Here is a 26,346-nt window from a genome sequence, read left to right as displayed (position 1 = left end):
CCTGTTTCTTGTCAAGAGATAAAGAGCAGTCACTGGTAAAGCTGCACAGGAGCGCCACCGCCTGGATGCCTCCAGATCTCACTCAAACAGGATGATATTTAAACATTCAACTTTTATTTTGAAATTCCGCACACAGTGTATCAGGGATAAAACATTTGTAAGTCTCATATCCGAAATCTGACATTTCTTTCACTTTCTACACCTGGTACATTTTTAATTTGAAATTATACTATTTTGATTAAACTCAGCACTATTTGAAGCGTTTATTTGGATTTATACTGGTATCGTTGTAACCGTTTAGTTTATGGTCTTGCAAGTGTCGTAGATTATTGTGGGGGACAAAAGAAATTATTTAACTGTTTAAAACTGAACCCGTCAGCTGGTTCATGTTTTCAGTCAGGAAGCGCGAGAGTCAATGCGGAAGATAAACTTGTACAGTTGTATGAAGGAGTGCGCCGGCGCGCGCGTGTGTAAACCGCGTAGAAGCGCGAGCCACGCCATCTCCTGAGAGGGGTTCCCCTTTCCAACAGTGCTCAGAGAGCAGAGAGGCTGGCGAAGGCTTTTTAATGAGTGTAAACTCGCACAACAAACAACAAGGAAGTCCTGCAGAGGATCGACTGAAGACTTAGAACTTACACTGCGGTTCTCAAAGTGAAATGACCAGATTTTAAGGCTTATTCTAGTCGGCTTTGCGCCTCTCCTCGTGCGCTCTCGCGACGGATCTCCAATGCCCAAAGAGGGCAGGAGAAAGACCTCAAAGGACTTCGGGCTTTCTGGGACTCCACTCACGGAGGGGTCGCGTGCAGAGCGAAGAACAGCCGGGAAGTCCTCCCAGATCTGCGATGATCTCGCCCAGACAGCCGCTCAGATCACAACGTCTTCTGCAGCCGGAGCGCCGACTGTGATGGATGCTCGCCGGGTACCGCAGGTCACCATCACCCCGGAGGGGGGCGGCTGCTCCCGAGAGATACAGCAGGAGGACTGGGAGGATCCGGTGGTCGGACCCCTGCGCAGGAAACTGTCCAACTCCTCCATCTCCTCCACAGGGTCCTCCGTTGTGGAGTCTGAGGATGACTTACTGAGTGACAACGAGAGCAAAAGCAAAGGCATCGTCACGTTAGAGCCTCTGGTGGACACTGGAGAGGTGAGGAGACTGTACAGGGTTAATCATGTAGTGCAGACTTTAAATGGTCTTTTCATGTGGCTGCATATGTGGAGGTTTCAGGGGTTAGTTGCAGGTTTTCCAGGTGTTTATAAGCACAACATTTCATGTAGTTTATTGTATTTTCCAGTGCAGATTGTTTAAAATAATCCAAACACTGTATATATTATCTACTGTTATATAATACATGAATAAATCAGCTAAAGTCTGCCCACATGTAGTATCCTTGTACAGAAACATTTCAAATAGTCATCTATGACCTCCTGTGTGTCTTTTCAAATCCGCATCCCCTATAGTTCTCCGGTTACAGAAAAGAGCTGATGTTTAGAAAACAAGAAACAGTGAAGCACAGCAGCACACAAACAGCAGTCAGCAAACTGCTCTACTTCCTCACAGAGGACCTCTGGGATCTCTGACAGAAAGGAGGCAAACAAGCAGTGTTCAAAGTTTGTTTCTCAAGGCCCATAAACACGTCGTACAAGGGAGTTCTGCAGCTATGAATTGCCACGGGAGAGCAGCCACTTTTACCTTGTTGAATCTGTTGTTTTGTATGCGTTCTCTTGTTTAAGATCATTTAAAAGGAAAGATTGGAGCTCCTTTAGATGGCAGGATTAGCTGCAGAGAGAGTGCAGGTAAATCTTTGATGCATGAACTTAAACCAACAAGAAGAAGCTGCTAAAAGCTGCAGCTCATTTAGTTTTCCTCGCCGCGTCTGTGGCTTGTTTCAGAGGCTGGTGAGCTAATAAATCATGCACATGTTAACCACATTAATCATATTTAAAATGCATCTTTTGCATGTTTAATGTCACCCCAACAAGTTGTTACATTCTGTGTTTTAGCAGCGTAATTCTCGACCTTTAACATGGCGCGTCACTCCTTCAGCACATACTGGTATGGAAGGATCAGCCTTCAGGTCATTGAACGCTGAGGGAGGAAATCTGTTTGCCTTCGACATTCTTCGTTGATAAAGCTTAACACGACTTATTTAGCATTAACATGCGCACACTAAAAACTCTGAGAGTGTGCATGTGCATTTGAACGCAACATATGTTTCGCTGGATCATTGTGTCTGCATGTGATTTGTGGGGAAGTTGAGTGAGTCACCTCTTGTTTTCTGTTGTTAACAGTGTAATCTGCTTTTGGTCTTCACTTTCAGACATTCTTTCATTGTGTGTGTGTGTGCTTTCTCTCTGCCTTCTCCATACAAGGCCTGTAGCTGTCGGCTTCCTTTAAACACACTGAATACACATTGTCCATTAAGCCTGTGTGTGTGTGAGGGTGCAGGATATTTTCCAGTCATGGGAAGGCTTCCCCAATTTAAAAAGTCAACTCTCGCTCTTTATCGGGTCCTTGAAGGCATCATGATTTGAATGGAAATTTGTTGTCACCTCTGAAAATGGGCCCTTTTTCTGCCCCCTCAGCCCACACATCAGCCCACACATCAGCCCACACATCAGCCCACACATCAGCCCATACAAACACACACACACAGCACAGGCCAACATGTTATTGTGTAATCGTGTGTTTTTGTGGTCAGGAGCTAATTCAGGCCGTGGCCTTTGACATTTAAGAAAGAAGCACTTCAGGAAGTCAGAAACACACGTCTCTTAGTTGACATTTGAATGCATCTTTAAAACAGATTCAGCAAACTGCTCTTAAACAGAAGAGGAGACAACACGCTCATCGGTCGTATAATCATGTTGCAGTGGTTTGGATTAGCGCCTCGAGGTGACAGAACACATTTACATTGAAGGCATCGGTTGCGATGTTTGGCCAACAACACCTGGACGAGTGAGTCACCCGTCACAGAGATGTTCTGCTCAGAACAGAAATCGCTGAATTTGAGTCATATGTCTGCAGCGATGCTTATGGCTTATCACACACACACACGCACGCACACACAGGCCCAGTGTTATAAAGAAAGGTGTGTCTGATCGAGCAGAACGTATTTAACAAAACAATCCAGAAAGCAAACATTAGGCTAATCCCAGAAATAGCTTTTTATTTATTGAGTAATCAAAACTTTATTCCCTCACACGGGCCGTGTGTCTTTGTGATAAGCCGCGGTTGGAAAGGAACTACCGTAGCAGTACAAGACACTGTTCCTGACACTTTTTACTTTGGCTTCACCACATTCAGAGGGAAAGATATACTTTATTCTTCACTGTTACTTTAACAAATTACAAGGTACTTTTAAAACTCAGATTTTACTTTGAAAAGTATGATACAATCCAGTTTATCAAAGCAAGAATCAAACCGGCTTTTCACAAACTTTTTGGATAAAGAAAACCCCACTGTGTTGTAGATCGTTTAACGAGTTAAAATAATGTAGAAAGGTTGGATTGGAAGATTAGAAAAAAAAAATGATGCAAATTTGTGCTGCAGAGTTCTTTTTTAGTCTTTGATCTCTTATTGATTGATAAAGGTGTTGCTTGTAAATCTACCATGGCCAGATCTCAAGGCTGGGACCCACTGGACTGTAAGGTTTACACAGTAGAAGTACAATAGCTCCACCCAGACCAATCAAGCCTGCAGGCTACTTAAGAACAGATGCATTAGTACAACATCTAATCTAAATTATGTACCAGTATATGAGTCAAGTCATACTTAAGCTGAACGAGTACTTTTACTTCGATAGTTCAAGCGTACTTTGCTGATGATTGTACTCTGATAATGTAGGGCTTTTACTTTAATTTAACACTTTTACTTTGTAGAATTGTCACTAGAGCTGCAACGATTAATCGATTAGTCGATTGAAAGAAATTAGTTGATTAGTCGATTGAAAGAAAATCAAATAGCAACTATTTTACTCATCGATTTAGTCAATTTTCCAGCCAAAAAAGCAAATATTAGCTGGTTTTAGAATTTGGTGCTTTTTGTTCATTTATGAGAGTTCATAAAGAGTTTTTGGATTTGGACTGAGAAAGAAAACTATTTGAAGACATCCCAGGATAGTGTGATCAAGACATTTTATAGACTCGACAATCAACATTAATCGTGGAATTTATCTGCAGACGATTCAATCGTGAAAATAATCATTGGTAGCATTAAAGCTCCTGTGAGGACTTTTTTGATGGTTATGAAACAAACTGAAATTAAGTGTGATAACTCTATATGACCTAGAAAAGCATGCCAGAACATCAGCAACAAGCTTGATTATTTCTACAGTTATTTTTAATGCCTGAAACTGCTGGCGGGGGGTAGGTGTCAGACGAAGCTGTTAACTGCACACTTCCTTTGTTGACGTTTTCCAGGGCAAACATTTAAAGTGAGTGATACATATGACTGTTAAAGAAAGCAGGATGAGATTTTTTGTTAAAAAACACCACTTCAGCATGTACAGGGCAAAATCAGCAAAGAGATAAGAGGTACGGCTTTGTCCACAGGGGGCGCCAAAATCAACCGAAAGTTCCTCACAGGAGCTTTAATGTGCATTTTTATTAAAGTTAAAGATCTGAATACTTCCTCCAACATATTTGAACATCTTTTGATGCACTGTGCTTACTTGAACGTAACAGTAAGCAGACCTGTTATCTAAGAGTGTTATCAGTACAAGCTCCTGTCATTTCTGTCCTCAAGGCTGACCCGGGTTGAGTCGTGAGCTTAACCTGAAGCGTCAAAGTCAGACTGTGTGTAAAATGTAAACATGCAGAGAGCTGCAGGGTCTTTATGTTTACGTTCAGAGTGTCCATTCGCTCTGTGTCAACGGAGAAGACTTTAAAGCACATGATACCAGACTTTATTTAAATCAAAATGCAGCCACAAGTAAGAGGCTCACTTTATTATCTGTGTGCATTAAAGGACAAGCCGCAAAGTTAAAGCCTGTTTGTGGAAGTCGAACACCTTCACATGTGATATTATCAGTAAACAAGTAGCGGCACATTAAGTGAAGTGAATCCCCTGACATTTACCAGAGAGCTGCCTGTCTGCCGCAGAGCTCTGCTGTTACTGAGGAGACGCTCAAGCGTTTCACTGACATCTGAGTCCCTGTTTCATTTCCTGTTTCAATCACAACACATAACTCAATGACCTCTCCGAAGCTTCTCCTCTTCTCCAACACCTGGAGTTTGTTCTCCTTATAATTAATCTGAAGATGATTGTGTAGAAATATAATCCTCTCCGTGTTTAAGTGTTTTATCTAAGTCGGATTTCTAGGAGCGAATAAAACAAGCAGTTCCCTTCAAGTGTGAACACTTCAGTGTCTCTGTGAAATATGCAAGCTGTTACTGTGTTTTCTGCGTGCGTGCGTGTGTGTGTGTGTGTGTGTGCAAAGTGACAGACAGAGAAAGTGACGGCAGTAGGAGGAGAGTCCTTAAACAAACAGCCGTGCACAAAAGTAAACATCTCTGCCAAGAGAAGATAATTCACATGTCAGTCATCATTTTCCCTGGCTTTGTCCAGGACACATTTATGTGTTTCAAACAGTCATGTGACTCCAAGAAATTCAGACATCGCTGAAATGTGAGTGGGAGTTGAGAGGATAGCAGCAAAGGCAGCGTCACATGTGATTATTTGGCTTCAGTTTCTCCCTCAAAATGTGGCAGTTTGAACAGAGACGACGAATTATGCGTGTTTTAACAAGTGTGAAATCAAAACACCATCCACACGCAGAGCCTCTGTGTGAGTTATTGTTGTAGATTTGGACTGAGCCGGCCCACCACACCGGGCTGCAGATGCTGAATAGAGATGTTCAGCGCAGATACGAGTTTCCACAGTCGTGGCATTTTAACTGACCCAGATTGCAGGTTTCACGCAGTGGAAAACAAAGCCTGACATCAGATTTAAAACTGCTGATGACGAGTTGACCAAGTCTCTTCTTGTTATCAGATGTGCATGCAGATAAACCCCGAAAGCATTAAAGCATTAAAATGTGTGTCTTGTGTTTGTTTCCTTCAGAGCAAGCCGTGGTGGAAGTTAAAGACGATCGTCCACTGGCCCTTCAGCGCGACGCAGAGGAGGAAATTGAGCTGGGTTCAGCTGGCCGGGCACAAAGGTACGGCCTGTTGTTGTCATGATGCTTTTTATATTCCATGATGTCTTGTTTTGCTAGATGTGCAGCCTTTGACACAAGGCTTTTTCACTTTTCTGGCAGCTTTGAGCGAGAGGAAAAAGAGAGGGCGCGAGGTCAGGCAGAGTTAAAAGGCTTGCTGTCATGAATGATTGAAGTTGTCTTCCTTTAAAACGCTTCCCTCGAACAGACAAAAGAATCAGCTCAGTAAAGCTACCTCTCACCGTAAAAAATCATTTCCAGCTTTAAAGACGCACGCCCAAATGTGCCAATGAATTCCCACACATAGAAACAATTTGAGGGCGTGCGTCCTTTCCCTCTTCCTGTTTGTGAATCTAAAGTGCGGGTCTTTCTCTCGCCTCAGGGAACTTCAAAGCGGCAGACGAGGGCACCATCCTGAAGAAGTTCTCTGAAAATGAGGTGCAGTGTTTTGAGAAGCTGAGGGAGGACGCTCTGCTCTCGTTTGTGCCCGGTTACCACGGCGTCGTGGAAAAAGATGGAGAGTCTTTCCTGCATATGACCGACCTGCTGGCGACCTTTGACCTCCCCAATGTCATGGACTGTAAAATGGGAGTAAGGTAAGGATCTATAGTTCTATATATACGTGTCACTGTGTCAAAAAGTTTGTGTGTGCGAAACTAAAAGCCACATTTAAGCAACAATTTCTTGTAGTTAAATTTATGTTTTTTCTGAAGGTCTTAATGAGACGTGCAGTGCTTGATGCCTGCAGTGTTTGTGCTCTACAAGGGAACACCTGTTGTAACTGCAGGCCACATGCTTGGCTTCCTGCCACAGCGGGCGGGGTGCCTCACTCTATCATGTTCACAAACATACACACACACACGCCTACACACACACATGCACGAATGCAGGCCAACGTAAATGCATAAACATATACATGCATCAATGCACACATGAATGTTTACATGCACATGTTGCTGCATGCACAGGAGCAGACCTTCAACACTCTGAGGAGAGCTTTACTTCCGGTTCAAAAAGCACACACACGCGCACACACAGAAACCGACACACAGGAACACTTAACATACATCGACACACATGACAGAAACAACTGAAAACAAACATTTAATTTGTCTACTAAGTGTCTGACTGTTTGTATTTCTGAGACTACACACACACACACACACACACTCAGGGTGTCCCTGGAGACTCCCCTATGTCAAAAACACTCTCAACCACAAAGCTGCAAAACCGCTAACTTAGACTAGCACACACACACACACAATCTCACACACAGCGCTGGAGTCTCCTCTCAGCTTCCCTCTTCTTGCTCAGAGAGGAAGTGCACACTCTCAAACTGAAACTGAAATTTAAATCTGTTTGCATGTAACTGACTCCGGTATGAAAACGATGAATGTGCTGTGCGGCGGCAGAACTTAATAGTCGCACAGCAGGCTGCTCTCAGCTGTGGGGGTCAGTAAGGTTGTTTAAATGCATCATTTATCTGTTCTGCAAGAGTGGAGATCAAAAGTGAGAGGCGGTTTCTGTTGCTTAAAGTCCTTTGTAATTTATTTCTATATTGGTTTCAAAACCCATGTACGGTGGCTGACAAGGGCAAAAAGGTCCAAGAGATTTCCTTCAGGAGAAATGGTCTGCTAGTTCAAAAACATATGCGAGAAAACATTTATATATGCAGTCATATATTATTTTCTGCATAAAATATGTTTCACCAAATTCCAGCTGCACTTAGCGCCCCCTGCAGGTTTGGAGCAATTGGCCTTGTTGGCCACCGTAGAAATTGATATTTGCTTCCAAAGAGTGTTTTTTGTCAGTATCTTGCTTTTATAACTATCAGTTCAAAGTCAACAACAAATTACCTAAAGTAAACTAAAACTCAAAGTAAACAACCCTTCAACATTATTTACTCCATGTACAGAGAACACTTTGAAACAGTCTGTAAACATGCCGCTCCGGCCCCTGAAGGTCTTCTTATGTGTCGGTCTGTTTCAGGACGTACCTGGAGGAGGAGCTGGTCCGGGCGCGGGAGCGACCCAAGCCGAGGGAGGACCTGTACAGGAAAATGGTGGAGGTGGACAGCGACGGGCCGACTCCTCAGGAGCATTCCCAAAGAGGAGTCACCAAACCTCGCTACATGCAGTGGAGGGAGAGCATGAGCTCCACCAACACGCTGGGCTTCAGGATAGAAGGGATCAAGGTAGAGGGGGCGGCATGACATGCAGATACTCTCATCAAAATACCAGCACAGTTGTAGTTTGTAGCTGTGGAAAAAGCAGCTTAAAATGATTTCTGCAGTAACGTTTGGACCAGTTGTCAAAACCTGCAGGTTTAATAGAGCAGGAAAAACGAGCAGCATCCATGCAGTGAATAATGTGAATGGAAAAACAGCTCATGCTGCGAAGCAGTGGTTTTTAGAAAAGCCCCGCTGGATGAATTAAAGCTGCTAAACTAAATACTTTTATATAAACAATGGGCCAAATGAATGTCTGTAATATACAAAAGGACCACTTGAAAAGACAAACCCACACACTGCGGTTCTCTTCAGCTCTGTGGAGCTTTCAGCTTCTCTCAGCTTATTGTAAAAGAAAACGCTGCACTGTTACAGTTTGATCCATCAGTTGAAATCCTCTTTGCAGCATTGCAGTTATCAATAAATCAATAAATCAACAAACAATTCAAAAATTGGTGTCTGTCAATTGCAGATCTGATGGCTCAACTGCTTGCTTATGCATTCACTATGAATTAGCAAAGTCAGTTGTAAGCGAGCAACAGGGTTTTGAATTTGATGCGAGCGGCGACTGGGAGCCACTGGAGGGATATGAACAGTGGAGTGACGTGTGCCGTTTTGTGTTGATTGAAGACCAGTCGCGCTGCTGCGTTCTCTGCAGAGGTTTGAATGTGCATGCAGGAAGGCCCGCCAGTAGGGAGTTGCAGTAATTGATGCGCGATATCACGAGAGCCTGTGCCAGGCTGATCTACCTGATGTTGTACAGGGCAAATCCACGTGACCGAGCAGTCCAGGCCGCATGAACCTTAAAGGTTAGCTGGTCATCAGTTGTGACGCCCAGGTTCCGGGCAGACTTAGTGGGTATGAGTTTAGTTTGTCCAAGCTGGATATTGATCTGTGGTTGCATAGAGGGACTGGCTGGGATGACAAGGAGCTCAGTCTTGGATAGGTTGAGCTGAAGGCGATGTTCTTTCATCCATTTAGAGATATCGGCAAGGCATGACGAGATACGTGCCGAGACTGTAGTGTCGTCTGGTGGGAATGACAGGAAGAGCTGGGTATTGTCCGCATAGCAATGGTGTGAGAAACCATCGGAGCGGATGATTGCACCAAGTGAGGCAGGGAAAAACCATATGCACCATAAGTGAGGCAGTGCACTTTCATGTATTTGGAGTTCACTTTTTAGCTCTAAAATGTAGCTTAAGGCCCTTTAGGACACATAAAGACAAAAGCAACACAGCGCTCTGAAACATATTATCACTGAAGGCTTGCACCTCGCTTAAATTGCATTTTGCTGGTTGAATATTGTGCGCAGCATTCTGTGATATGCCCCGAACCAAGCAGCGATCGCAGCTCAAACTACGTTGTGTCTGAAAGGGAGAAACATTCGCAACATATATGTTTTGTTTACAGCTCATTGCGTTCACAAAATCACAAAATACATGAATTCAATTTTTTGTCATGATAAATGTCTGCTCACTGTAAACTCTGCTTATTCTGGGCCTTTCTTCTCTTTTAGAAATGTGACGGCACGTGCAGAACTGACTTCAAGAAAACCCGATCGAGGCAAGATGTCATCCAGGTGTTCAGAGACTTTGTCGGAGGCGACGTGGACACTATAGTAAGTGGAAATCAGCTAAATATACACACACGTGTGCAGTTTATTAATGTATGTCGGTGAGGACGCACAAAACATACTTGACTGTGTGAATATACACACATCAATCCCGCAGGCATTACCTGTAAGACTACATAAACTAACAGAGCGGCTGTGTAAGCTCGCACATCCGTGTTCAGTGTTTGGACAAATGTAAATAATTTTGCAGACACAGTTTGAAAAAGGTTGGGGCCTGTTTAATGTTGTAAGAAAACAGCCCTGAAGTGTTTGAACTGCAGAAAGTCAATATTCACACTGTTACGCTCTTTGAGTTTTCTATTATAGCAAAAGGTTCCCGAGTATAAACTCCGTCTACACCCTGTTACGTCTGTGGCTTCTAATTGATGTTTCAGATTAAAACATATCTGGCATTAAATAACAGGCGTCAGTGTTAGTACTTTGGAGACGCTCATCACTGTTCATGTTTCACAGAAGTCTTACCTGAGCAGACTGACGGACATCCAGCAGGCCCTGAAGACATCAGACTTCTTCAGACAACATGAGGTGATGACTGAGAAAAAACAAACGTACAGCGCCTAAAGTGTTTCAGCTGAAATCTACATGAGGGTTGTAACATTTTCAAAATGATATTCTTTTACTTACATACACACCTCCAACAGGTGTTTAGCTAGGATGAGATCTGGTGACGCTTCATCATTTACTCTTCAAACTATTCCCTTAAACTATAACATTATTTATCCTAAAAATAATGATATTGTAAGCCTTTAATAATGGTTTAATACGATTCAATGTTAAGGTGGATGGTCAACTCTTTATCCATTGCACTGTATATTATTAGCCTACTTTTGACTAAGCTAGCTCCTTTAACTTTTCACGATTTAGCTAGCAAAGCCTCATAACTCTGTGAGCTGAAATGACTCTATAGCAAATCAATATCATCACTAAAGTGTTTGATATTGATTTCAGAGATTTTCTCAAACATACCACATGGATAAAAAGCACTTTAACCCAGGGAACAAACCTATTTTAATGTATTTTAGCAGAGCTTATTACATATCAAAACATGGGGCGCATCCTGCATGTCTGCCGGGTCTCCAGCAGAGGGCGCTCATGTTACACACAAAATGCCAGTCCCAGCGTAACGCCAATAACAATACATTATAAACAGTATTCACGCAAGTAACTTAGCACACTACTGGCAACATAATGACGCATGCTAATTATTGTGTGCACAGACGATAAAAAAATATTACTTATGGGACTTCAGGGCCTCTGTAGTTTTATGTTTGTTTTATATATTAGCTATTTGATTAACTTTTCAACAATGCTTTTTTTCTAAGCTAACTACTCCACCCGTTTTCATCAGTTTGAACTTTTTACCGTAGCTCACGACTACAAAGAGTAATCCCATACTTTTAGGTATATAAAAGGTTTATTTTTTTTAGCTAAAATGTTTGACCATTTATCCCTTCAGCAAAACTGTATAGACCTTTGTTTGCTTTCTAATTAGTTTTCAAAGTCTCAGTCACAAAGCGTGCTGTTTGCACTTACAGCTTACTCAATATATGGCCCTGTTTTTCCAAACAGTTGAGATACTCTATGACCCCCGGGTGTAAAGGTATATTGATGTCTGAATAAAAGCAGAGGGCAGAGACAGAAAGCTAATATAAAACCCTTCTTGTTTGCCGCAGGTCATTGGCAGCTCTCTGCTCTTTATCCATGACCACACGGGCAATGCCCAGGTCTGGATTATTGACTTTGGAAAGACCACAGCGTTACCAGAGGGCCAGACGCTGAACCATGACATTCCCTGGCAGGAGGGCAACCGGGAGGACGGCTACCTGTGGGGGCTGGAAAACCTCCTCCAAACACTGAAGTCTGTCTGCAGTGAAGGGACCGCTGGAGAAACCTTCTGCTCTGTGACCAAAGAAAAGAATCAAACTACAGAAACAGAGGGTCAGTGACCTTTGACTTTTACACGGGTAAAGGGAACTCAAACTATTTTAATGGACATCACAGAGAGGTTTCAGAAAGAGCGTTCAGTGTAGGTCAAGAAGTGCTTTGTGAAGCCACTGACAGAAAAGACGAGATGGACACTGAGCAGAGAGAAGAATTTGTCACTAGTTACAGAACGATTGAGCAAATAAACTGACACTAACTCAACTTCCTACGAGATTAACAGAAGTGAAAGTGTAGGGATTTCACTTTCAGGGATGTTACATGTGAAGTAAAGATGATGAATTCAAACAAAGAGAGTAAGTTAAAACAGTGCTGCAAACTGTACAATGATCCTAATGTTATCTGCTACTGATCTGACAAACTCTCTTTTATTGTATGAAACAATTTAGATTCTTTCTCTGATTTTATTCCTGTAATCAAACTTTTATTTAAACTTAAAAAATTACCTTTTAAAGATTTTAATTTCATGTGCTGTTACAAAATGTGTTGGATAATGATGCTGCGCTGTTTGTTATGGAACATTCTTTGGTTTTGGTCGACATATGAAATGAATGAAAATGTATATGGAATTAAAAAGGGGAAAAATGTTATTTAAATAATCACTGTTGTATCTTAATTTGTTAGTTCACTCTGTACCGTTGGGACAAGACTCTGAACTGATCACACACATAAGATCAATATATATGTTTTATTTAGGGCACAGTTAGGTTAGATGAATGTGTGACAGACAGTATATTGCATAGAGTGCATTTTTGGTTGAGGCGTATGACATCCTCGGCTACATAAAGAATGCAGAAAAACTTTTCAGTGAGTGAAATAAAATGCAACAGGCCCAAAAAGGAAAATACAGTGAGAGATGTTTCTCTGTAAACGAAATAAATCAATAGTGGCACAAATCACTTTACAAAACTATAGGAGTCTTTTTGGGACATCAGCAGGCCCGAGCATGAAACAGAAGGAAAACCCTATAATGTAACCATTCATTCAACACATTAAAAAATAACTAGTAACACGTTTAAGATCAAAATAAAAACACATCTCTACCAAACTGACTAAATAAGAATAACATGAAAACATAAATACTGACTATAAATTGAATCTTGACGGTTTAAACTGAGATATCTTCAGCAGCCCGTTTGCTGTATCAAAGCTGAATACCTCCCCCTGCTGAGTAAACATAGGAACTACCAGCACTGCATGAGCAGGTGCAGCGTAGAGGTATCAAATGGCAGTGATCAACTACAAATACAAATCCATCATCAACATAAAGGAATACAAATAAAAGAGCTACAAATGCAATGGGTTAGTCCAGTGTTTGAAGGTGAGTACAAAAATAGCAAAATATTTTCACAGCTGCACGGTCATCAGCAAAGTCTACAAGCTTCACGAGACCTCCGATAGTCCAGGTAAATATTGAGTCATCAGGAAAGAGAGTCAGGATTATAGAATAATATGCAGAGCCAAATCGAGATCTTTGTAGTTTGGCAAAAATAAACTCAGCCCAAGGTCCACTTATTTACAGAACATCCAGACAGGAATCGAATGAGTCAGCTCTTAAAATAAAACCTCAAAAGAACAGGTTTTTTGGGGAAAAACACTTTCATGCAGAGAATCAGAGAAAATAGATTTCCTGTCTTTTTTTTTTATTTGAATCTACAAGCAGACGCCCTTAACTTGGGCTGTTAACTTAACAGCTGGGTTGGCTCTGACAACAGTAAACAATCTGTCATCTAGCGTCCTTAAAGCTCACCAATAATAATAAACAAACCAGATATAAATGGTTTTCAGTGGATACATTCTTGAATTTCCTGAAGTTTTGTCTTCAATGTTTCCAGGAAACCAGCAGTGACTGTGTGAACATTAGACCAAAACCAGAAGCACTGACGGGGCAGGGGTCAGAGTCATTGACCAGGAGTCAGGGGATGACCAGAGAAAGATTTGTCGCATCCAAAGCCATAGTTGAAAAGAAACAGTGTTTATGATCTCCTCATGTTAACAAATGTTTTTTATCACATGCCTGAGAGCCCATAGTGAATACTATCTACCAGCTGTTAAAGTAATAATGTTTAAGATTTTCATTTAAATAAATGTCCCGTAAGTCACTCTCTATCACAGAGTGAGGTAACACAATGGTGATTGAGCCTATGGCCCACTGATGAAAGCCTTTGCATATACAGTATTAGGGGCTGGGTGGCGACATTCGCGGAAAAAATCACAAGCGGCGCCCAGTTAGCGACGCGTTTTCCATCACCCAGCAGTGGTTGGTCTGCCAGAGAGGGTAGGCGGAGCTAAGCGGCTGCTTTCCACTCTCTGCAAGTGAAAACAGTAATCTACTATGGCTGAACAAACAAAGAAAGATCGATGACTACAGATACAACTTCAACAATAAGTGAAAAACCAAAGAAAAAGAAACAAATTGGACGCTCTGATGAAGGCAAACAAAAATCAGGAAAGCGTCCGTCAGCGAGGAAAATCAAGAGTTACAACCGTAACAAAGGGAGCCAACCTTAGACGTCTGGTCCTCCCGCAATTACCACATATCGCCAAAGGTGCCGCCAAAAAGAGAACACAACTGAAATCTTCGAGATTAAACCGTTAAGGAAGATTTGAAAGATTTTGAAGAACACAAGAAAGTGGACCTCAAATTTTTTTGTTGTTGTTGCAAAGGTCAAGACTGAATGGATAAAGTAAAACTGTAAATACCTGTTATTGCAGTATATTAGGCATATCGGTTTTCACATTATGTAGGGTGAATGGATCCCGGGCGTTTACCAGGCCGAACCGTGAGTACCTCAAGAATGCATAAAATTAAAATGTTAGCTCCACAGCCTTTCTGAAATTTAAACATATAATATTCAAAAATCTGCTTTGAGATTCTCTTCCCGATGGCTCAATATCTGTCGGCTTGTTCTGGTCGCACTGTACACTGACTACTACAAACTCCAACAAATTCTTCACTATGATGCAACAAAACATTCTGCCAAAGCTTTCATGAAAAAACAAAAAGGTAGAAAAGTCCAACTACAGCAGTTTCTTATGGCAACCAATGCCTGTGTTTCAGCTTCAGTGTTCAGCTACCAGTGTAAGAGATGCCCAGAACAGAGCTCTGAGTCCAGTGTTGTCTCTCTGTGTCACAGTGCAGAGGAGTGTGTGTGTGGCATGTGAGTGTTTAAGTGTGTTTTCCAGCATTCCAGGAACTCTAATAAGTTGATGTTGTGTCTCTCAGACTCTGGTGGGAGCCCTCGTGGTCGTACTTCCTGTTACAGAAATCCAGAGCTCTGGTCTCAGGTTGTGAGAAAAGGGGCCCCAGCTGAGATTTCATTTAAAGTAATTAAAGTCCCTGGTGGTTTCTTAGATGGGGGTGACGCTGAGGTCTTCAGACAGAGAAAAACCTGAGTCTCGGTCGCGTGTTGGTTTCTCAGCTTTGGTGTGTCTCCTCACATCTTCATGTCCGTAGCTGGCGTGGCGCTTCAGCAGCAGCTTGGGCATACAGGATGAGGAGGCGTGGAGGCCTAACGCCAGTCCCAGGCTGCTCCCGGAGGAGACACTGGGGGCCGAGCTGGTGTTGGTTTCTGGGGCTTTGGGCATAACCAGGGGCAGGCTCTCTGCCTCGTAGTTCTGCTCGTCGTAGGCGTAGTTGACGTTGCCACAAGGGAAACTCTGGAGCTTAGCCAGGTCCATACCAGCCTTTGTGCTGCCCCCTGCTGGTGTCTTATGGGAGGACGTGCTGGGGGCAGCTGGAGCCTGGCAGGAAGGGGATGGAGTTGAGGAAGTGCAGAGGCTTGAAGGGCTGTCGCACCCGGCTTCGTTGCTCTCAAAGGTCGTGCTGCAGGTGTTGGAGGTGCTGGGAGAGGAGCCAGAGAGCGGCATGGACTGAGTGTGAGAAAGCGTTTTCTTCCCCCTGAAGTTTTCCAAAACCCAGGAGCCGTACGTGGGGTTCCACAGGTTCTTCGTCTTGTTCTTCAGCCTCTGGCTCCCAGAGTTGGAGCTGTTCCTGGAGCAGGGCCGGTGATGAGGAGGCTCGGAGTGGAGCCAGTGGCTTCCTGCGCACGCGCCTGCTGCTGACAAAGCAGGGGCGGGGACAGGTTCAGCCCAGGATGGCTCCAGAGCCTCGCGACATGACGTCACCTCATGGTGGACAGGCTGGGTTCTCTGGAGGAGGAGACGGGGTTTGGTGGGCTGTGGGGGAAGAGGAGTGGAACCCAGGCCCAGAGAGGAAAGACCGAGCTGGGGGGAGGAATCCTGGGAGACAGGATGGGACACCAGGAGAGGAGTAAGGCTGGAGGAGATGTGATCGGAGGGACGGATTATTAGACCACCGTCGTCCTCTGAGGTGGGGCCGTATTCTACTGGCAGGGGCGTGTTGATCACATCGGGGTCCTGATGAAGAAAAAGACATGAAAATTAGAGTGAATAAACATAAAATGTATATAACACTAACAGCATTTTTATATCGCTACAGACAGAGCATACCTGAGAGCAGTAGTTAATTCTCTCCAGGATAGAAGAGAAGTTGGGTCGGTGCTCGGGACAGTGCTGCCAACACTGAGTCATGATGCGATAGCTACATCGAGACAGACACAAGTTTAATATTTATTATTCAAGCTTCATGTTTACAATTTATCTTGTAAATGAAGCATCAAAAAGTTCAATACATCTAAAGTGGTTGAAAAAGCAGATCAAGCGCCATTATCTATAAAGATTTATGATGAAAAATAAGTCTGTGTGTGAGGGTATGTGGTGCACAAACTATCATCTCACGTGACGCTACAATCCCTGATTACTTATCATATCATATCTAGGCTCCTCTCTCTCTCAGTACTCACACAGGCCCCGGGCAGCTCTTCGGAGGATCCATCCTGCCTCCGCTGGTCACAAACTCCAGCACCTCCTGGTTGGTTTTGCAGGGATATGGCATGTACCCCAGAGAGAAGATCTCCCACAGCAGCACCCCGAACGACCTGCAGGGGGAGAGAAAGCTCAACCACTGAGTTCACTCTCTCATGTGGATCACATACTGAACCTTGCCCGTTCCCATCTTCCTCAGTCTGGGGATACCAGAGTCAACAGTAACTATTTCCTCCAAAGAAAACTTCACCCATATGTAGATGTAATCACACACTGGCTGAAAGCCGGAGTTGGATTAGAAAAGGCTTTTAACTGATTTGCATCCAACTGCAAACCTCCCAGGCGGTCTTTAGAGTGGTTTCTTCTGTCTACAGTCATTTTTCCCAGTTCCAGTCCCGGCAGCAATTACACTGTTCTGCAAAGTAGCGTGTGTTCCAAAGACCTAAAAGGACTGCCAGAAGGTTTCTTTATAGAATATTAACAGAAAGCAACATTTTTTTTAGTTAATTATATTGCTTGTAATCTCTATTTACAGATTCTACATAGAAATGTAGAATCTGTAGGCAGGGACATCGATTTTAGGGATGGCAAGTGTTTTGGTTTCTGTTTGTGCTACGCTTGTAGTCCGAGTAATATTGACCAATCACGTATCAGCATGCTGCGGCGTATGCAGGAATAACGGTCCGTGTGGAGAGCAAAAGCAGGCGGAACGTAATGCACCGTAATGACATCCAGGCTCCCAACAGCGGCTATCTCTATAAACAGACATCTGCATGCTAACAGCTAACAAACTGTTCTAGATGTAACTTGAGATAAATTCCCTGACGCTGTGTCACGAAAGCCGTTCAGATTTCCCGGATTCCTCTAATGCATCAGAAATTATTGATCCGACCTCCGTTCAACAAACGGACAGACCTGAATAAGCTTCATTTTTACTTTTTACTAATCTGCATCATGATGGCAAAGGTAAGAATAATTGAAGTCAATCACAAGAAAAACGGGTTCTCTTTCTGTAAACAATGCAGCACGCGTAAAAGGAAGTCTTGACTGGAAGTCATTTATCACTAACCGTCGGCTACACACCCGGCATGTTCAGCCCTGGGTCTGACTCAGATCCTCGGCTCTTTGCTGCATGTCATCCCCCACATCTCACATTTCTGACTCTATCCACTTCCCTATCTAATAAAGGCTAAGGCCAAAAAACAAAAAAACAATTCAATTCAATTAAAATCAATTCTACAGTTTTGCTAAATTTGAGAATCCTTTTCCCACACAGGGTTTGGGTCTTAGTGACCGGAAAGAGAGCCACACGAGCCAGGACTCTTGTGTGCCTCTTTGGGGTTTAAGTGTACTTCTGTGGTCTGACCCTCTACATCAGGGGTGGCCAACCCTGCTCCTGGAGGGCTACCTTCCTGCATGTTTTAGGTTTCTCTGCACTCTAACACACCTGATTTGAATGATCTGCTCGTTATCAACCAAGCGTCTCAGGGGATCGGTAACGAGCGAAACATTCGAATCAGGTGTGTTAGAGTGCGGAGAAACCTAAAACATGCAGGAAGGTAGCCCTCCAGGAGCAGGGTTGCCCACCCATGCTCTACATAAACCACAACCACGTTTGACTCTGAGTTTTAAGGACAGCTGTATCAATCCACAGTGGACACATAAAAGGATTATACATTCAGAATTTCACAGGTCATTAGGTCTTCAAAGGTAAAGATTTGATGGTGTTTGGCTCACGTTAAATGTACTTCTTTGGGCATGGGAGGTGGTTTGGACCTGTCTCTTTTCCAACTGTACTGAACTGCACTTGAGCTCACAGGAAAAGGGCTTTGTTGCTCAGTTGGTGTCGCGTCTTGTGCACAGATGCTGTTTTGTCTTTAAAGATGTTTCATTGAGATTCTGCTCTGTAGAAGATGAGATCTCCACAGGTCTGTCTGGTTTCGTTCAGGAATAAAAACGTTTTGTGAAAACGTCTCCAGCTTGTGTTGCTGACCACATTGGAATTAGCTACTGCTAATAGCTGCTGGGATACTTGTCGTCACCCTAGAGAGACGCTTTGGCTCTTTGGCAAAGTTACACATGACAAATGATTTTCAAGGCAAATGTGTTTTCCAATTTTCTGTACAACATCTGGTGTTTATTGTCCAGATTTACATATGCACGCTGCTTCTAAGCATGTGTGAGTAATGTACTGTATGTGGAGTGGCAGCTGCACAAACACTGGATATTCATTAGTGATCTAAGACCTACAATTTGTGTCAAAGTAAGATACCCTCAAACTGAAAGCAAAGGAAAGAGTCCACAGTTCCTCTTTAAGGATTCTTACTTTGGGGCCGCGTTGTTCATACTTAGTATTCATACCATGTATCAGTCTTGCAGGTGAAGATTCCCTCCATGAAGGCCTCCGGAGGCATCCATTTGACCGGCAGCATTGCACGACCGCCTTTCCTGTAATAGCTAGCTCTGAGGAAAAGAAAAAAACAACCTGTTTTACGAATGTCTGTCTATCATCAGAATAGACGAGAAGGTAAACACCAGACAGAGATAAACTCTGAGAGTAAATTTACAATCCGGCCCTGTGGAGGACAATAAAACTGCTTTCCAAATGGTTCCCCATTCACCACCTCAGGTCTTGCTAGAGGAGGATAATCATGAGTCATCTTGTGTGCTTTTCCATTTGGACTACTGGTGTGATGATGCATTCGCAGTGTACGGACCTGTATATGTCTCGTGCCATGCCGAAGTCTCCAATTTTGGCCACTCTGTCTGGTCCAGGGCAAGTAAGCAGGCAGTTTCTCGCAGCAATGTCTCTGAAAGACACAAGATCTGATATGAAATGCAGCCTCATGATTGCACTAAACTCTCTAAGCCACCATATTTAATCCATCATTGTTTAAACACACAAAACTGAAGCTAAGATGAGTTCAGTTTGTATTTACATAAGACTCTCAGCAGTAGTAACTAGGCGTGAATATGAGACCTGTGTATGAAGTGGTTCTCCTCCAGGTAGCGACACCCGAAGGCGATGTCTCTGGCCATCCGCAGCAGCTCCCGCGTGGTGAGGCAAGAAGTCTGGCCCTGAACACAGCAAAGCTCAATTTAGTGCACAACACACACACACACACACACACACACACGGCTAAAACAAACACACAAATGTGGTGCAGACGTACAGCTCGTGGCCTGTTCTGTCTCAGGAAGCTCTTTAAGTCTCCTCCAGTCATCAGCTCCAGCAGGATGAAACGAGGCAGGATGTTCAGACTGACGCCGATGCAGCGCACGATGTTGTCATGGCTGAACTTGCTGCACAGACAAACGGTAAAGACACTTGTTTTAGTTCTGCACATGTGTTTATCATGTAAATTGTGCGGTGTGTTTGTGTATTAAGTGACTGTATTTAAATACTTTATACAACTGAGCGGACAAGAAAGGACATGACAAAGTCACTATGTTAGAGAATTAAGTCCCTGCAACGACCACACAACAACACAAACAAGCAAGCGCCAGGTGCATACCGTAAGTCATATATATAAGGTTACAATGTTGGATGTCCAGACTAAACGTGGGTGAAGTTTCAGATCTGTAGGTAAAAGTGTGTTGGAATAATCTCCAGACTTCTCAGCTCAGTCTGCAGGCTGCTGTGAACGCCAGGTTTCACACAGTTTTTTCTGCACGCTGCACTTTGTGTGTATGAAGCTACTCCACAGGTATCACAGAGTGAAATATGAAGCTTGAAATTAGCATAATACCCCCCCTTTAATGTAGACTAAATGTTGTTTTTTTCATTATGTAGAGAATAAAAAAAACATACAAAAAAAAAAGAATAAAATTTTGACATTTGATATCCACTTTGGGAACCATTTCAGTAAGAGACACTGCAAATATTGTCAGATTCATCCCTGAAATTTGTGGAATTTTACAAACAATAAATGTTGATAAATGTGCACAAGGACAAAAGTGTCAGCACAGATCAGTGTTTTAGTGATGATTGTCCTCATAGTATTGTCGCTCATTAAGTTCTGTACATAAGATAAGATACGATTTGCAGGGGCTTAAACTCTTCTCCAATCTGAATTAGGAATTCTTCTTTGATCCTAATGAAGTCTTAATAAAAGCCCAACAGATGTTCGGGAGGGAGACCAATTACTTGTACTTACAAATTAACATTACACAGGTCATAAACTACAATTAAGTTGTAATCTGTATTGTAGTTATTTTACTGAGATCAAAGCACATCCCTTCAGACATGATTGTCTGTGACTAATTTGCGTCTGTTATATTTAGCTGAATTATACGATAGGCTACTTGGTGTAATACAATATATTATAGTGGTTTGATTTGTACTCAGTTTCTGGCTCCAGCTGTTTTCTCCTCTAACTCTGAGCAACATGTTAAGCTAAAAAACAAAGATCTGATTCACTGAGCACACTGCTGCCTCACATGCCTACAAGAGGATCTATAACAAGAATGTATTGGCTGAATCAAGGTGTGAACTAAAACGACAAAGCAGCCAGTGCCGTGTGTGATGATCACAGCGAAGAGAACAGCTGCACCTCATAATCAGCGCCTCCATCAGGAAATCCATTTCATCCTGTTCTGAGCAGATTTCTGGGAGAGTCTGTGGGGCAGAAAGAAACAGAAAGGCCGTTTGAGGTGTGTGCGCCTCAGTCAAGAGGAAAGACATCATTAGAGCTAATCAGCAGACCATTGAGAAGCAGGCAAACCCATGCAGAGCTCACTCAGCTCTTTGCTTTCTACACTGTGGATTCTTGACAAGTTATCTGAGGGCATTGTCTGAAAATGTTCACATTCTTCTCTCTCACAGTGATCTATCATTTTGTGCAGTCACGGCGCTTATGCAATGTGTGATCCTGCATGATACAGACTTATTGCACAAGCCACCCCATTTCTTTTTCATATAAGGTGGTAAGTACATAACATAATCGTTCTCTGAATGTCTTACAAAAGCCAATCTTTGTGTGTGCGACCTTTAGATCGAGGACGTAAAGGCACCCCTGTGAGAGGTTGCTCAGTTGATCATATATGATTAATGTAACTCCGTGTGAGGTGTCATCATCTGACATTAAAGTGAAAATCTTCTTTATGTGCCTCACAGAGGGCGATCTGACCTTTATGGCCACCTGCATGGGATTGTTATCAGCGCTCATTCCCAGAACTTGTCCTTCATACACTTCACCAAACGCACCATGGCCGAGAGCCCTGAGACAAACAAAAAAACAACAATTGTAGTGAAAACATCATCAGAACCTCAAACTGACTCCAACATTGTGTCCCTGTGTGCGGTACCGGAGAAGCGTGATGTTCTTGCGTGGCACTTCCTTCAGTTCATTGAGCGACGCGGCCTTCCCTGCAAAGCAGTAGTTGGGGTTGTAGTCCGTCATGATGGTGGACGAGCGGATCTTGCTCAGCTTGTACTCTGGACTCTGCAGACGCCCCCTCACTGCGTGCAGGTCGTTCTTCCTGCGGTACCACACTGACAAGACAAAGAGACAGGACAGAGACAAGCTGTTTTTACTTCAAAGTTAAAAGATTTTTTAATCATAACGCTAACTAGACCCCACACTTTGCTTTGCATGTTTTAGAAGCAACCTCCTGACCATCTGCTAACTGTAGGAGCAGTTCCACAAGGAGGGGTCACGCCACATCTCTCTGGGCGATTTAAAATCAGTATTCTTCAGTGGGAAAACATGTAAAAAAAAATCAGACTGCCTGTAAAAAGTTGGCTAATTGTTTTCTTAAATGAGAACTCCAAGAAATGATGGAACAATGCAACTCGATCGCTGACAGTTGGGTCAGAAGTACAGGGAAGTTATGCTAGTAGCGGCAAATGTAGCCTGGGGTTGCCAGCCTCAAGCACAGACAAGAAGATGGCTAAAGAGGTCTGGTAAGATCACTTCTTTTTAAGTCCACAGTGACACCCACATTTTTTTTCAGTTTTAAACTTGCAAGCTGATTCAAATGACATCACTTGAGGCAATCAGAACTTGCACAACTCTCGCTGGAGCCACAAAAGCCTTGAGAACTCCCTGACGTCAGTAAACACACTTTGTTCTGGGAAAATCTGTGGAGTTCTCCTTTAAGACGACACGCAAACACTTGCATGTGGGATGTCCTCTCCTTGGTTACTGCTCCTACTCTGTCTGTGCCAGTGAGTTTGGACTCACCCGCCGTGGAGGCAGCCCACGTCCCCGATGCAGGTTGGTAGTCTGCCAGGGAGGGGGGTGTTGCGTGCAGGTAAGAGGTGCCGTCGAGCCATCGCCCGGTGCAGGTGCTAGTGACTCAAAGGGGGAGGTTGGGATGGGGAGTGGGTTGAGGAGGAAGGGAAGAGGAGGAGGAGGACGAGGAGGAGGAGATGGGGCGCCCAGGGAACAGACTACCTCCCTGCATGGGGGAGATCTCAGGTGAAGAGACACCATTAACCTGAATTGTGTGTGCCGGTGTGTTTTTTTCCTCCAACACGTACGAAAGCGCACAAATGTCATGTTTTTGTTTTAGTACTTGATTTATTCACTTATACAGTCACACAATTACACACAATGCAGTTAGTGAAGAAGTCACAATGAGTAGATCTTTTTATAGAAGGAGGTTTTCACGATTATGTGGCGCATAGGAGTCAGTTTAGTTTGCACTTTGTGTGGTAGTTACACGAGTACAGTGTCCTGCAGTTACACAGCTGTTTGTTCATGTCTGGTAATAATCAGCAAAACATCTGCAAGCAATATCTGTCTGATTACACAGAATTACATGTCTGTTTATTTGTACTCAAACTTTGAATATAAATATTAGTCATCAGATATGTATCTGATGACTAATATTTACCGGCCTGTCCTCTCCACTTAAATTCATTCCCCAGTCCTGTAAAATGGTCGTAAAATTTCCTCTAATCTCCTGCAGCACAGTCCAACAGGAGGAACTCATTTACTACTTTTCTCAAAAGTCATTATTCTGGTTTACTCCCTTTGTAAACGAACATTAGACTTCTTCACACAAGTGTTTCACACATTTACATCAACGCAAACACTCAAACCCAATCGCCTTACATGAGGCCCTGCCACTTGAACTTATTACCCACTGAGAGGCAATCAAAATACAATTCAACATTCCTACTTGCAAAAAACAAGACACTAATCATCATGCTCAGTTATCCTCATGAAAGTGTGAATGCGCTCAGCAAATGAGATATCTGTATGCAAAGTGGAGGACCACATTAAAAGCTAAAAGGGTCCTAAATCTGCTGATTCAATTCCTTTCTTGTGTAAAACAGCTTGCGCAGGTCTCACTGCAAATGGGAAGTATAGGATACTGTTCCTTTAATCCCTTACATTTAATTTCTATTCAGGTCTTTCCTTACAGGAGGTACAATTCATCCAAGAACCAAAACTTCTTTTATCATGCCTGGATGTCTTGTCAGACTACAAGCACAAAAAGCCAGAATAGTAATTGATATTTCACAAGAAGTGACGATTTCTCCAGAGGCCCTTACACACAGTATAGATTCACCAAAATCCTCTCGCTGCTAAACTTCACTTAACATTCTGCACTTTCAGCGAGGTTATGGAGAGGACACGAGAGACAGAGAGAGAGAGTCTGCTATATTCCAAGCAGCTCTTGACGGAGGATTAGTGGGTCGAGCGAACTGTCAGGATTCCCTTCCGAATGATCTGCAGCAGACGGATGTCAAAAAGATGACAAAGGTGCAAAAACAAATGTTATTAGCGAATAATCCCTCACTGTCCTTTATAATTGCAGAGTGACTTTGTAAGTCAACTGCAAACAAACTGTGCTTACATAGTGTTTATAATTAGAGTCGAGATTAAGTATATTAGTCCACATTAAAACGTATATATGGCATAGCAGCTTTTGAGACCAAGTTAAACAGTAATGCAACATTAATACCATTAGTTACTGTTATAATCATATTAAATAGTTTTATTGCTATTGAGTAGTAAAATTCTAACTACAAAAAATGTGTTAATTCCCTAGTTATTCCTATTTTAAGTATTTGTGCAAGATTAAGAATTTTACAGGCTGTTAGATTGTCTCAAATAAAAGAAAATCAAACTAATCTACACTGATAGCATCTTAGCTATGTCCTGTTACTCCTATCATAGAAAGTCAATGCCCGAGGGGAATAACATAAACTAAAGATCGTCGCTGCACTTCCCAAAGTGACTAAAAGGCTAATCTTTAATCACAGTTTTCTATTTTCCCAAAATGTTTTTTCAGCCACTGAATCATGACGCCTGATATTTGCTTACTGACATTAATCTCACTCATCAGTGCACATCTCCAACTGAGACAAACTTCCTGGTTTAAATGTCAAACCTTTCTGCTCGTTCTTTACATCGCAAAAGATTTTATTTTAAGTCACGCAAAGAGATGCTCAGACTTCATCTCTATCTCATGCTTCTGTGAGAATAATCTGTGGACAATAAATACAACATAAACAACACAGTAATTAACTGCAACAACCCCCATTATCTCAGTTCATCTGCAGTAAAGACTTGTTTTAAACTCTGCCTCAAAGAACGTCAGGATTGTATTCCGACACACCCAATAAAATGAGAGGCAACTGGAATAAGTGCTTGTAATAAAAGTGTCCGTATGTGCTCACTTCCTTTTGTGTTAGCAACGAATAATTCAAACCGTATCTCTCTGCAGCTCCTTTAATCATCTGGTGCACAGCCAGAGGAACCAAAAGTTATCAAAGGTGTTCCTGTTTCTGTTGTCAGTAACATCTGGAAGCATCTGTATGTCCAGCTGTGCTCACAGCCGGTGGAAGGTGGAGGGCACAGACTGCACACAGAACTGGAAGCATCTCTTACTGAGGATGGCGCCGGCACAGATCAGGGCGATGCCGCTCGCGATGGTGGAGACCACGACTGCCAGGATCAAAGACATCGACAACTGGCCCTGTGGAGCCGGGCCCTGAGAAGGTGCTGGGAAGAAGGTGAGAAGACGGTCAAAGAATGACATTTAAAAAGGCTTAAAGTTTAGATGCTTTCTCTGTTCGAATTGAAAATTTTTTAAAGGGCTACATTAAAAGAAAAAGTCGTGTTTTTTGGGTTAATAACGTACCCACAGTGCTGATACATGTGACATTGTCACTGGCCAGGACTTCGTCCTCTTCGCAGAGGCAGAGGACAATGTGAGTGTCTTCATCCCGTTTGCAGCTCTGCGTGTGACAGTGGCTGCAGTTCAGCTGTACCTTGATCTCACACTCGCCGTGACTCTCCATAGCTAGAGGGAACAATAAATGAACACATAAATACAACAGTATTAATTTCAATGGAAAAAAAATAATGTTCGACAACGACTGAGGTAAAAATGTCTGTCAAAACACAAACAATGCATTCCTGTAACTGGGTAACCTGGTTGGAGATAAGGGGTGTCATGAAGGTGGTTAGAAACTTTCTCTGTTAACTCAGACTTCTGCTTCAGTCAGACTGTTTAAATGAGAAGAGATAATGAAAAGTAATCTTTAGATGCTGTGCCCTCGTCGTTCTTTTACTGTATAGATGATC

General features: G+C 42.9%; 2 protein-coding genes across 2 annotated transcripts in view; one reads left to right on the top strand and one right to left on the bottom strand.

The window, feature by feature from the left end:
- The first annotated feature begins 470 nt into the window (after nucleotides 1–470).
- Nucleotides 471–12,552, top strand: itpka (inositol-trisphosphate 3-kinase A). Its single transcript, XM_069661912.1, has 7 exons — nucleotides 471–1,144; nucleotides 6,059–6,155; nucleotides 6,535–6,748; nucleotides 8,142–8,346; nucleotides 9,896–9,997; nucleotides 10,466–10,537; nucleotides 11,686–12,552. Exons 1-7 carry the CDS (start codon nucleotides 728–730, stop codon nucleotides 11,956–11,958), a joined length of 1,380 nt encoding a protein of 459 aa, XP_069518013.1. The 5' UTR covers nucleotides 471–727; the 3' UTR covers nucleotides 11,959–12,552.
- Nucleotides 12,553–15,301: 2,749 nt separating this feature from the next.
- The window catches only part of ltk (leukocyte receptor tyrosine kinase), a 46,751-nt gene continuing 35,706 nt past the window's right edge, over nucleotides 15,302–26,346 (bottom strand). Inside the window, exons 18-29 of the mRNA XM_069661804.1 lie at nucleotides 25,901–26,062; nucleotides 25,648–25,761; nucleotides 22,109–22,295; nucleotides 21,931–22,021; nucleotides 21,355–21,419; nucleotides 19,975–20,104; nucleotides 19,782–19,879; nucleotides 19,519–19,611; nucleotides 19,163–19,264; nucleotides 16,780–16,914; nucleotides 16,427–16,517; nucleotides 15,302–16,333 (exon numbers count right to left, since the gene is read on the bottom strand). Of these exons, the coding sequence (XP_069517905.1) occupies nucleotides 15,305–16,333; nucleotides 16,427–16,517; nucleotides 16,780–16,914; nucleotides 19,163–19,264; nucleotides 19,519–19,611; nucleotides 19,782–19,879; nucleotides 19,975–20,104; nucleotides 21,355–21,419; nucleotides 21,931–22,021; nucleotides 22,109–22,295; nucleotides 25,648–25,761; nucleotides 25,901–26,062 (2,297 nt within the window). The 3' untranslated portion in view covers nucleotides 15,302–15,304. The remainder of the gene's footprint in view (nucleotides 16,334–16,426; nucleotides 16,518–16,779; nucleotides 16,915–19,162; nucleotides 19,265–19,518; nucleotides 19,612–19,781; nucleotides 19,880–19,974; nucleotides 20,105–21,354; nucleotides 21,420–21,930; nucleotides 22,022–22,108; nucleotides 22,296–25,647; nucleotides 25,762–25,900; nucleotides 26,063–26,346) is intronic.

Source organism: Semicossyphus pulcher, unplaced genomic scaffold (assembly GCF_022749685.1).
Source record: "Semicossyphus pulcher isolate SPU_LCO1_2020_fin unplaced genomic scaffold, fSemPul1.0.p SCAF_14, whole genome shotgun sequence".
Taxonomy (NCBI): Eukaryota; Metazoa; Chordata; class Actinopteri; order Labriformes; family Labridae; genus Semicossyphus; species Semicossyphus pulcher.
The sequence above is the reverse complement of the archived record's forward strand: the minus strand, read 5'-3'. Positions and strand labels throughout refer to the sequence as shown.